This window comes from Monopterus albus, unplaced genomic scaffold (assembly GCF_001952655.1).
Source record: "Monopterus albus unplaced genomic scaffold, M_albus_1.0 scaffold334.1, whole genome shotgun sequence".
NCBI lineage: Eukaryota > Metazoa > Chordata > Actinopteri > Synbranchiformes > Synbranchidae > Monopterus > Monopterus albus.
The window spans coordinates 259,046-269,685 of record NW_018128214.1 but is presented as its reverse complement, the minus strand read 5'-3'; the positions used below and the strand labels follow the sequence as shown (position 1 = coordinate 269,685).

At 46.6% G+C, this 10,640-nt stretch overlaps 1 protein-coding gene across 1 annotated transcript in view; it reads left to right on the top strand.

Annotated features, from left to right (window-relative positions):
- LOC109974468 (inverted formin-2-like) overlaps window positions 1–9,194 on the top strand; it is an 18,105-nt gene extending 8,911 nt beyond the window's left edge. Inside the window, exons 9-24 of the mRNA XM_020624671.1 lie at window positions 335–781; window positions 964–1,094; window positions 1,261–1,322; window positions 1,480–1,582; window positions 2,149–2,234; window positions 2,373–2,473; window positions 2,987–3,057; window positions 3,213–3,320; window positions 3,447–3,502; window positions 4,175–4,295; window positions 4,436–4,600; window positions 4,750–4,834; window positions 5,689–5,808; window positions 5,894–6,322; window positions 6,798–6,860; window positions 8,021–9,194. Coding sequence (XP_020480327.1) covers window positions 335–781; window positions 964–1,094; window positions 1,261–1,322; window positions 1,480–1,582; window positions 2,149–2,234; window positions 2,373–2,473; window positions 2,987–3,057; window positions 3,213–3,320; window positions 3,447–3,502; window positions 4,175–4,295; window positions 4,436–4,600; window positions 4,750–4,834; window positions 5,689–5,808; window positions 5,894–6,322; window positions 6,798–6,859 — 2,147 coding nt within the window. The 3' untranslated portion in view covers window position 6,860; window positions 8,021–9,194. The remainder of the gene's footprint in view (window positions 1–334; window positions 782–963; window positions 1,095–1,260; window positions 1,323–1,479; window positions 1,583–2,148; window positions 2,235–2,372; window positions 2,474–2,986; window positions 3,058–3,212; window positions 3,321–3,446; window positions 3,503–4,174; window positions 4,296–4,435; window positions 4,601–4,749; window positions 4,835–5,688; window positions 5,809–5,893; window positions 6,323–6,797; window positions 6,861–8,020) is intronic.
- Window positions 9,195–10,640: the final 1,446 nt, after the last annotated feature.

Sequence of the window (10,640 nt, the reverse complement as noted above, 5' to 3'; positions counted from 1 at the left end):
GGGTTTAAGTTACCTCCGTTTCTGAAACCGAAAACTCAGAGTTTCCCTCATTTTGGGGTTAACAAACTCTGAGTTTCAACAAAACCTCCTTCTTAAAACGAGCCCCAGGACATTTCACATGTTGTGGATGTTTATGGAGAAGCTTCTGATCAGGACAAACTGGAAGGAACATATTGTAACGCAGCAGTTCGGGAGGAAACTGGGCCATTTGACTGTCGCACACGTGGCTCACATTTCAGTTACATCTGTGCATGTGCGGCAGTTTAGGAGCTCAGTGGTGTTCACACCGGAGCATGGTACACGGCACTGACTAAAATGTTTTTCTGTTTTGTAGCTGAGTTAGATGCTGGTGAGTGTCTACGGGAGAGGCTCCTCCCCCAAAAGACCCTCTCAGCCAATCGCAAGATCCAAACCACTGACAGAGCGGTACAGACTCAACTACCAGTCAGTCCTCCTGGCCAGTCCGAGATGCTTATAAAAGATGTCTCTGCAACCCCTGTGTCAACAGCGTCTTCTCAAGTCCCCCCCTGCTTACCTGGTTTGGGAGCTCCTCCTCCTCCTGCTCCCTTAACTGGTATGGCAGTTCCTCCTCCTCCTCCCTTACCTGGTATGGGAGCTCCACCTCCTCCTCCTCCTCTAGGTGGCATCATTGAAGCCCAGGTGGTTCAGGGTCTGGGCAGGTCATATACCAGCTCTGCACCCCTGATAAGCTCCACCCCCTGCCCCACCCTCCGCATGAAGAAACTGAACTGGCAGAAACTCTCGTCCAGACCAATGACAGGTCAGTGGCCAGAGGTTTTAACGTGTTTTATACGCATGTGGTCCGTCCTGTGGTGGACCAGGGCAGGACCAGGATTTTGGTAATTATATATGGACCGCTGAGGTGAAGTGGTTTGAATGTGCAGGGATGCTAGAGACAAAGGACGAACTGAAAACGTCCTTTTTTAATATGGGTCTCCACAGCTCATCAGTCCTTGTGGACGTCATCATCTTCAGAGTCGGTGCAACCAGATTACTGCAGCATCGAGCAGCTTTTCAGTCTTCCTCCTACTGAGACCAAGACCAGAACCAAAGCCAAGACAGAGTCCAGTGAGGTACAGCAGCTGTGACTCAGAATCAGTATCCCCTCACTCTCCAGTCATTTTACAGTCTGAAGACCTGAAACCATAGTGATGTGTTGTCAGCTGCTGTTGGATTTCAGTTGGTGAACATCTTCTGTGGTGCCGTCTTTTTGTCAACACCTGTCGACTTTGTCCACAGATTTCCTTCATCGATGCCAAGAAAAACCTCAACCTCAACATCTTCCTCAAACAGTTCAAATGGTGACTGTTTTTCTGCATCAGCCTCTCAGGCAACACAAACATATCTCTGCACCGTCAGGTGAAGGACAGGTGAACTGTCTCACGTGGCCTTTACCTGTCCCTTGTGTCCTACCTTGTCCTTCACCTGCCCCATGTGTCTCACTTGTTTCTCCTGCAGTTCCCATGCGGACTTTGTGTCCCTGATCCGGAGAGGAGACAGGACAAAGTTTGATGTTGAGAGCCTGAAACAGTTGATTAAACTGCTGCCGGAGAGACACGAGGTGAGAGGCTGAAACCCCCCCGTCCTCCAGCTGTTCTTCATTGGTCTTACACCTGTCTTTCACATGTCCTTCCTCCATGATTTGTCCTCCTTACTGTCTCTCCTTCACTTGTTTATGTACCTGTTGCCTATCGTTGACTGGTTATGTAACTGTTTCTGCTGTCCTACCTGTCCATTACGTCTCACCTTGACCTGTTCTTTTGCTGTGCCTCAGCTTCACGTCTCATCTGTGCTTTGCCTGTTGTTTTCTTACCTGTCCTAGGTGTTCCTCATTTCCCCCACCTGTCTTCCTTCTGTCTCACCTGTCGATCTCCTGTTTTTCACCTGTGATTGGTGTTTTATCAGTCTCACCTTTCCACCTCCTGTATCGTTTGTCATTTTCTTGCTGTGCTTGTCTTTTTTTGTCCTAAATGTTGTTCACCTGTAATTCACAGGTCTGTTTCTTGTTCCACCTAACATGTATTTGCCTCACCTGCCTTCATTGTCTCCTTCTTACTTTTCCTATACTTGTTTTTGATGTGTGTCATGTCTCACCTGACCGTCCATTGTCACCTGTTCTCCTCTCAGATAGAGAACCTGAAGTCTCACCAGGCAGATCGGGATAGGTTGGCCTCAGTGGATCAGTTTTACCTGCAGCTGTTGGATGTCCCCAGGTGGGTGGACAGTGTCAGCTGCTGCTCAGATACAACACTGTCATCAGATGAGAGACAGACCTGTCCGCTACCAGATCTCGTTTACTACTGAGCAAAGTTATAGTCGTGCACGTGTGTGTGTGTGTGTGTGTGTTGCAGTTACTCTCTGAGGATAGAGTGCATGTTGCTGTGTGAGGAGAGCAGCTGTGTGTTGGAGACTCTGAAGCCCAAAGCTGAGCTGCTGGACCGAGCCTGCCAGAGTCTGTATACACAACAGATGTACACAATCAATACGCTAAATACTTGGGCTGCCACTTTTCATTCAAGTTCTGTTTAAACACCAGAAAATTTTAAATATTACAGCTTTAATGGCCTGTTTAAAAAAAGATGTAAAGTCTATAAAGTCAGTGGTCTCTGAAGTCCGTAGTTCACCCTGTGGTCCAGCAGAGGCCGCTCTTATAATTCGCTGTAGAGAATGGATCGGGCCACGTATCCAAGAGCTTGAAGGAGGCCCTGTGGTTTTCAGGATAAGGACAGAAACAGCTCAGTTGCACCACAGTCTAAATACATAAAGTTCAGCTGTTTGTCTCAACACGGAAAAATGTAATTCAACGGGTCATTAAAGTTTTTCCTGTATTCAAACGAAAGCAGCAGCTACAGGACAGAGATGTAACTGATAATGGTAAGAGCAGCACCAGAGGCACTGTCTGGCCCTGGTATGTGTTCCTTTCCATTGGACCGTGTTGTTACATTGTGTTGTTTTGTGTGTTCAGGTGTGAGGGAGAGCGCTCTGCTGCCGAGATTCTGTAAACTCATCCTGAGTGTTGGAAACTTTCTCAACTATGTGAGAATCTTTCTTTTCTCTGTGTGTCCACGTGACTTCATATTAACGGCGAGTTAAAGAACCTCACCCACGGGGTTTATTGGCTCACTGTCTGACAGTTCATGTCATCATCTGCCATGTTGTGATGTCATCAGTTGTCATGTGATCTGTGTCAGGGGACTCACACGGGAAATGCTGAAGGTTTTAAGATCACCACTCTGCTCAAACTGACAGAAACTAAAGCCAACAAGTCCAGGATCACACTGCTGCACCACATCCTGCAGGTAACACCCTGGAGCCACAGTCCTGGTCATACCGGTCATACTGGGACACAACTAGCTCTGTCAGACTATATGATGTTTTTTGGGCTGCACTCTTCATGCTCAACATTCTTGCTGTGTGATCAACAGGAAGTGGAAGCGAACCACCCTGACCTGCTGTTGATGATCTGTGAAAAGGCTGCTGGGTAAACTGGTCCCATTATCAGTTTGTCTTTTTTTAAGTTTTAGGCCAGTTGAATTAAGTTATACCATCAGTTTAAGTGACCTGAGTGCATCACTGTGTAACAGCAGCTCAGCCAGAGGTCCGTTCATCACTAGGTCCTAAAACCTCACAAACATCTGCCCTTTAAATTACTGACTTCAAATGCTTCAGGTTTCAGTCCAAGCAAAACTAATTTCCTGCTACGAGAGAGAAAAATAAATGTTCAGTCCTGAGTGTGAAGCTGCTTCTCTTCACCAAACACAGACGGGGGTATGTCTCATGTCTTATAAGATCATTCCCCGGTCGACTGAGGACGTAGGACATTCCAAGTGTCTTATATCAGCTCTGAGGAGTGAGGACCGAGGAGCCATGATCAAGGAAACATGAGACCTTCCTTTGTGGACGTTTTTGTGTGAACTGATGCCCCTTTATCAGAAATCAGATGGTGACTGGATGCTTCAGATGAAGGATATCTCATGTTGAAATTTGTCTCTTCTCATGTTTTCCTTGCATCTTATGTGAGTGGGACTAAGAGACAAGTAAAAGACGCAAGTGAGGGAAATGATGGTGCTGATAAGAGACATGAGACGTACCCTGTGTCGATGGTCTGTTTAAAAATGTCGTCCACTGTTTGAGTCTCAGGCTTTGTCTGCAGGTCGAATGTGGAGTCGATCCAGTCTGAAGCAAACTCTCTGATGAAACAGCTCAAAACGTCTGAAGCCAAAATTTTGTCCTCATCTGAGGACCTGAAGGAGCAGTACCTGTCTGCCATACAGGTGATACGGGCCAGACTGCACCACCTACAGGAGGACTTAATCCTCTCTACCGTTCTGCTTCATCGACGGTGTTTTATTTCATAACAAACAGACTGGAGCTCACCAACACAATAAATTCTTCTTCTGTGGTGTGTTCTCAGGAGAGCCTGGAGTCATGTGAGCAGCTGCAGCAGAAGTTGTCCTCTGTGGAGGACAGGAGGACAGATCTCTCCGTCTACCTGTGCGAGGACAGCAGCAGCTTCTCCCTCGATGAACTCTTCAACACCATCAAGACCTTCAGGGGACTGTTCCTCAGAGCCCTCAAGGTCTTTACTACTGTCCCTTAGTTAAAAAACACCAGGGAATGTGGTTTGCATTCAGAATCTCAGCCCCCACCCCCCACACATAAAACATTTGTCCAGTAACTGCAAAGAGAAACACCAAACAAAACCAGGTTGTAATGTCTGTCCTTCAGGAGAACGAGGGTTTCAAGGAGCAGGAGAAGAGGAGGAAGAAGCAGGAGGAGGAGAAGAAACTGAGAGGAGAAACCAACAAGATCAGTGAGTCCAACCCTGTAATTCCACCTAATATCATCTCAACAAGACAGTGTCTGGGTGACAAAACATTGGGTCACAGACTGTTCTTAAGAACAAATTTGATTGCAAAACCAACTTAGAAGTTTCCATAAAGATTCTGGCACTCGCCTGTGTTTTCTTATTTGGGACTTAGGAAGATGTTGGTGAGCGAGGCCCAGGAACCTTATTTGTAGAGCACCTTTTTAAAAACGCAATAACAAAATGGTAAATAACGGTGAGGACATCGAGCAAAGTAGCAAATCTCAAAAGAAACGTGTTTGCAACAAAATAGGTGACAGTGGTGCGGTGGGTAGAGCAGTCGTCTCCCAACCAGAAGGTTTAAGGTTCAAATCTCGGTGCCTGCAGTCCACGTGTCGAAGTATCCTTGGGCAAGACACTAAACCCACCCCGTTACCCCCGATGGTTAGAGCCGTCGGTTGAGGTGGCACCGCAAATGGCCGCCATCGGTTTTGTACTGGAAACAAATTCCTCGTGTGTAACATACTTGGCCAATAAAGGTGATTATCCTTATAAAAAAAAAAAAACATACTGTAACAAAACACTTGAACAAAACCTTTGGTAAACAGTGCATCTCGGCAAACACAAATGTTTAGAATAAACAAAACCTGTATACTATCTCAGTGTTTAACTGACATTTATCTGCAACAAAATATGCACCACAAAAATGTCACAACAACAAAGTTTCTCAGCACAACAGGGTTAAGTCTTTCAGTGCCTCAGTGTTCAACAGGAGACACAAAATGAAGCAGCGACATCTCAACACAAGCCATGTTTTAACAGCTAATCGTGTCGATGTTAAACGTCTGTGTGCCCTCCAGTCAGGAAGGATGTCAGTCAGGATGGAGGCTGCATTATCGACAACCTGCTGGCCGAGATCCGGAAGGGCTACAACCTGAAGAAGACCAAGCCGCCAGCAGAGAGCGCCTGCAGAGTGCAGGGTGAGGACTGTGCTGGACCTACTGGGCTGGTGTTTTTTTTTTTTATCAGTGAGTATGGGTTTGACTGTGTTGTTGCTCTTGTCAGACCGTCCTGAGTCCATCCAGAGGACTGCGGCTGTGGACGAGCCTGACTCTTCTGTTTCCAGCCAATCAGAGAGGCCTACAGACCGTCAAGAAACAGTCCAGGTACCTACGCCTGAAACAGCTGAAAGGGAGCCAGAACCAGACTCAGCTGAGACCACCAGAGACCTCACAGAGATCCAGACCCCCCCTGAACCCACCCTTTGTACTGCTGCTGCTAGCACCAAGGGGACTGAGGGCCAGACCAGAGTCGCAGACTCTGAGAAGGATTCTGGGCCGATAGAGAGAGGTCCTGCAGAAGAAGAGGAGGTCCAGCTCAGACCAGAGGATCCAGGAGAAAGCAAAGATGGGAACGTGGAGTCAGTGTGCGAGATCCCCTCTACAGAAGTGAGAGCAGCCAAAGAAGACTCTGGTCCAGAGACCGGTCCAACAGGTACAGTCTGAGGCGTGGGGTGTTTGTAGTTGTGTAGTCATTCAAACCCAGAACTGATCATCGTCAGGATATTTGTTCATAAACTGCAAGACAGGTTTTCTGGTGTCTGAAGCTTCAGGTTCACATATGAATCCTCATGTTGTGTCCTGGTGTGTTTCACACAGATGTTCAGTTGACCCAGGTTCTCCTCTCACCTCAGGCCACGTTTCTCATATTTTTAGCCAAAAATTCCAATTTTTACCCAGATGTTTAGGTTCGTACCCAGTTTGTCATGTCCTACCACAGTTGAGTGTTTTGTCAGGCTTGTTTTTTTTTTTTTTTATCCCGGTCTTCACAACTGGGAGATGTCAGTTTCTCTCACTTTGTTCTTCAAGCACTAACATGCTGAATGTTTGTCCTTCATAATAAACCACTGGCAACATTTTGGATGCTTTATTGTTTACATCCCTGTTCAGAGCTCTTCTCTGTTCTCCAGGAGCAGAAGATCTCGTTCAGTCCAAATGGATTAACAGTAAGAAAGGATGTGAGTTACACTGAGGTGAGTAAAACTGTCTTAAGACTCCTCTTACCGTCTGTCTTTTCAGCCTCAAGACCTAACGAAACTCTGGAATGCTCTGTTACTGCTAATGGAACAAAGCACTAATGTTAGACAAAGTTCCAGTTACTCCCAAATTAATTCAACACAAGGTAAAATCGTGGCTAAGCTAGGCTAGGCAGCAGCATAGTGTCACAGTGGTTAGCGCTGTCACCTCACAGCAAGAAGGTCCTCCCTGTGACTGCGTGGGTTCTCTCTTGAGTACTCTGGCTGGTTGCTGCTCTTTCTTTGTCCCACTCTCTCTGGTGCAAAAGATGCCACCTCTTCACTCTGGTTCAGACCTTTAGCTGCCCAGAGCTCCTCCCTGGCTGTTTGACATGACTACTGGCTGGAAAAACCCTTCTTCTAACCTTGGTTAGGCGGCAGGCAGGGCTGATTTACAGACTGTACTTTGACAACACAGGGTGGAGAAGCTGGAATAACAACAGGAGGCTGTAGGCAGCAGAGGGTCATGGAGGGGGGGTGTAGCTGAGAGACACCATGTCCTGTCCCACAGTCACTGGGGTTATCAGACACTATGAGGGGAATCTGAGTTAAGCTGATCCTGGACCAGTTTGTTTCAGTTTCTTATCCTGGGCATTTTCCCCCCCAGAGTCAAGTCTCCCAGGCTCGATGTCTAACACTCCTGCATTAGGACTGGTTAACCAACCCAGCTGACACCAATGAACCAATTAACGTCTATAAGAGCAGGCACCTGATTGGTGGATCTTTCTGGGGGTGGTAACCTCACGTTCATCTCTCCCCGATGGTGATGTCACTGCTCTAATAAATATTTGAATTAGTCTTTACAGTCACCTCAGAGCAGTTTCACGTTATCAGATAGGAAGAATTTCTTTATTTTCTAATATTTTTATTGTTCACTTCCCATCATAGACTACATATAAAGATGGAGGACGTGTCACCACTGCCTACCTCTATGTTAAGGTGATGGAATTGATACTGGAAATCTGAATTGTTCTACATATGTGGGAAATGTTTCTACTTTGTCCTCGCTCCTCAGGGCAAGAAGACGAGCTTTGGCATGAGGTGCGAGGAACGATGAATTAAGGGAACTGGGATTTAAGCTATGCTTCACACTGGTGTGTCTTGTGTTCCCTGTCCAGGTGCACAGAGGAGGACTCGTCTCCACGGCAACAGGACGAAAACCAAAAATGAAAACATGAACTGATCAGTTAGAAAAAAACTGTCCAGAGAGAACCAGGTTCAGTGTTTTTAGAAAGGTTTTATTTTTCTTTTTTAAAAGTCAGTCTGAGCATGTCTGACAGCTGATTGGTCATAAATGTTATCAGTTTACCTGAGCAGACAGGTGGGAGGAGCCCTGGGTACTGATAATGATACTGTTTTAGCTTTTGAGACTTTTGTTTTCCGGATTAGTTGGATTTTATTGTTTCATGTCAGTGGAAACTTGCTGATGAATCATTCCATTCATTTTGTGCTAAGAAATGCAGTGTAACACTACACAGCAATACAGCATGGGCTAAATATTCAAATATGAATTTTGAAATAACTCTAACTTAACTGACTTAACTGAAATAACAAGCTTCACTTCTCAGCTTCTTTCCCATTCTTCCATCTGAAGTGTGACTGTGGACCAGGTTGCTGTGGATCCTGGACTCAGGTCTGTGGGTTTTAGTTGTTAAACATGGGCTGTTTGGATCTTTGACATTCAGTCTGCAAACTGAGCAACAGGAAGTGAATCAGCAGCTGTTTTGACATAAAATCTCTAATCTTCCTGTCAGTATTTGATCCTTTTGTCACATGGCACTAAACTGAAGCTGTTTATTTTTAACTGTTGCTATGGCAACATCATCAGTCTGAAGTCTGACAATAAAGAAATTTAGAACAGAGTAATCTAACACGGGGGTCCAACTCTGGCTGTTTGTCTTCCTCATGCTCCCGCCTTTCACATTAAAAGCCTTCACCAGTTCTCCCTGAGGACACACCATGAAAACTGGGACTGTTCACTTGCAGACTCAGTTCGTCTGGTGTTGCACAGTGGGTTGGTTTTCACTGGATGTTTAGGCTTTTTGAGCATTTGGAGGGATTTAGAAAGGCTGTGAAATGTTTTGTAAAGTCTGGGAGTTTTCCAGAGTTCAGGGAATTTGGCTTTTGAATCCTTTCCAAATGTTCTTCCTGTAGACTGGACGCATGTAAACGTTCCTGTACAGGAGTCAGTGCAGATCCTGACCTGACGTTGACCTGACGTTGACCACTGGCTCAGGGCTGCTGAGGCTTTTACAAACTGTTTACCTGTAAATAAAGGTTTTAATGAACGGGTTCTTGTGTATGATGTTGCAGTGAATGTAACCTTTATGTGAAACACAACATGTGATGTACTGGTTCAGACCCTCTGTGTGTGCATGTGCGTGCGTTGATGCTGCTAACGACCGCTCTCTGTGTGATTGTAGCTCATTAGAGTTAATGTCAGTGTTTAAGCAGCTCATTAACGCTGATTCAGTTCAGTAGCCTGCTGGATCCTGGGTCAGCATGCTGTGCAGTGTAGACCTGTAGCGCCCCCACAGGACACACGGTGGAATAGACTCGGTCGGCCCGTGTTGAGTGTGTGCGTGTGGGCGGGGTTACCGTCTCACTCACGTGATGTGAGGATCAGCAACACCTGAGGGTCATTAAGGTGACCAGATGTTTAATAGGATCACGGAAAACGTGAACAGTCATCGTGACACTCAGTTACTCGGTTAATTACTCAGTTTTCGGAAGAGACTCGTGAAACTTTTAATTCAAACGTTACCTGTCAGGCACATGTACGCGCTCGGTCCACAAACCCTGGTGTATCTGTGACAACTCTACGTCAGAGAACATCAGCAACCGAGACCGAGGATGTGTGTGTGTGTGTAACTGTTACTATTAAATATTAATTATTTAATCATCATCGCCATGAAGCCGCCGACAAATCCATGTAAACAATGAGGTGACGTCATCCCAAAGCGGAGCGACGACCGCCACATCACGTGACTGGTACAGAAATCATTAAATAATCCATGATGATGGTTCTGTATGTTTCTGCGATTCAGTGTCTGAGCGCGTGCGTGTCTCATGTTGAACACGCAGCAGGTATAGCTCATCCCGGAAGCCAGCCTGCCTTCACAATAAGAGCACAACATACTGGACAAAGAAAACGTATCAGGCTTTATAGTGAAGTGAGATCGTTGAACAGAACATTTAGCTTCTCATTCTTGTGTTATTGTGTTTATGGTTCCCTATGAGACATGTAGCCGTGGAGACGCGCTGGGTCCAAACACACTGACCTTATTTACCTCACCACATACTGTATCAGCATGGCTGCGTTATTAAGTGGACTCTAGACCCGCAGAGCCCTAAAGGCTTCCAGTCCGGTACGTCTATGTTTTAATCTGGCCTTACAAAGAGCTTTCTGCGGTTTTTATCGTGGGGTGGGGTTGTTATTTTGAAGGCTTCGCTCTGCTTTTCCTGTGTCGTGGTCGTTAACACGGTGCGTCTTGTTTGGCCGCAGCGGGTGGCCGCTGGTGCGTCAGGGGGAGACAGTGGGATGCCATGACAGCAGCATCCCCGCCAGCCTCAGTCACCGGGAGCATTTTATTCTGCGTCCGCTCGGATCCGCTTCCTGTCGGTCTCAACCCCTCGTGCTGGCTTCGCTCCTCGGGACGCCTCTCATGCGTTGTGCGCCTCGCAGCGCGACAGTCCGGGTTTTAATCGGTGGAGAGCTGCGGCAGCGTCCTGGGCGGG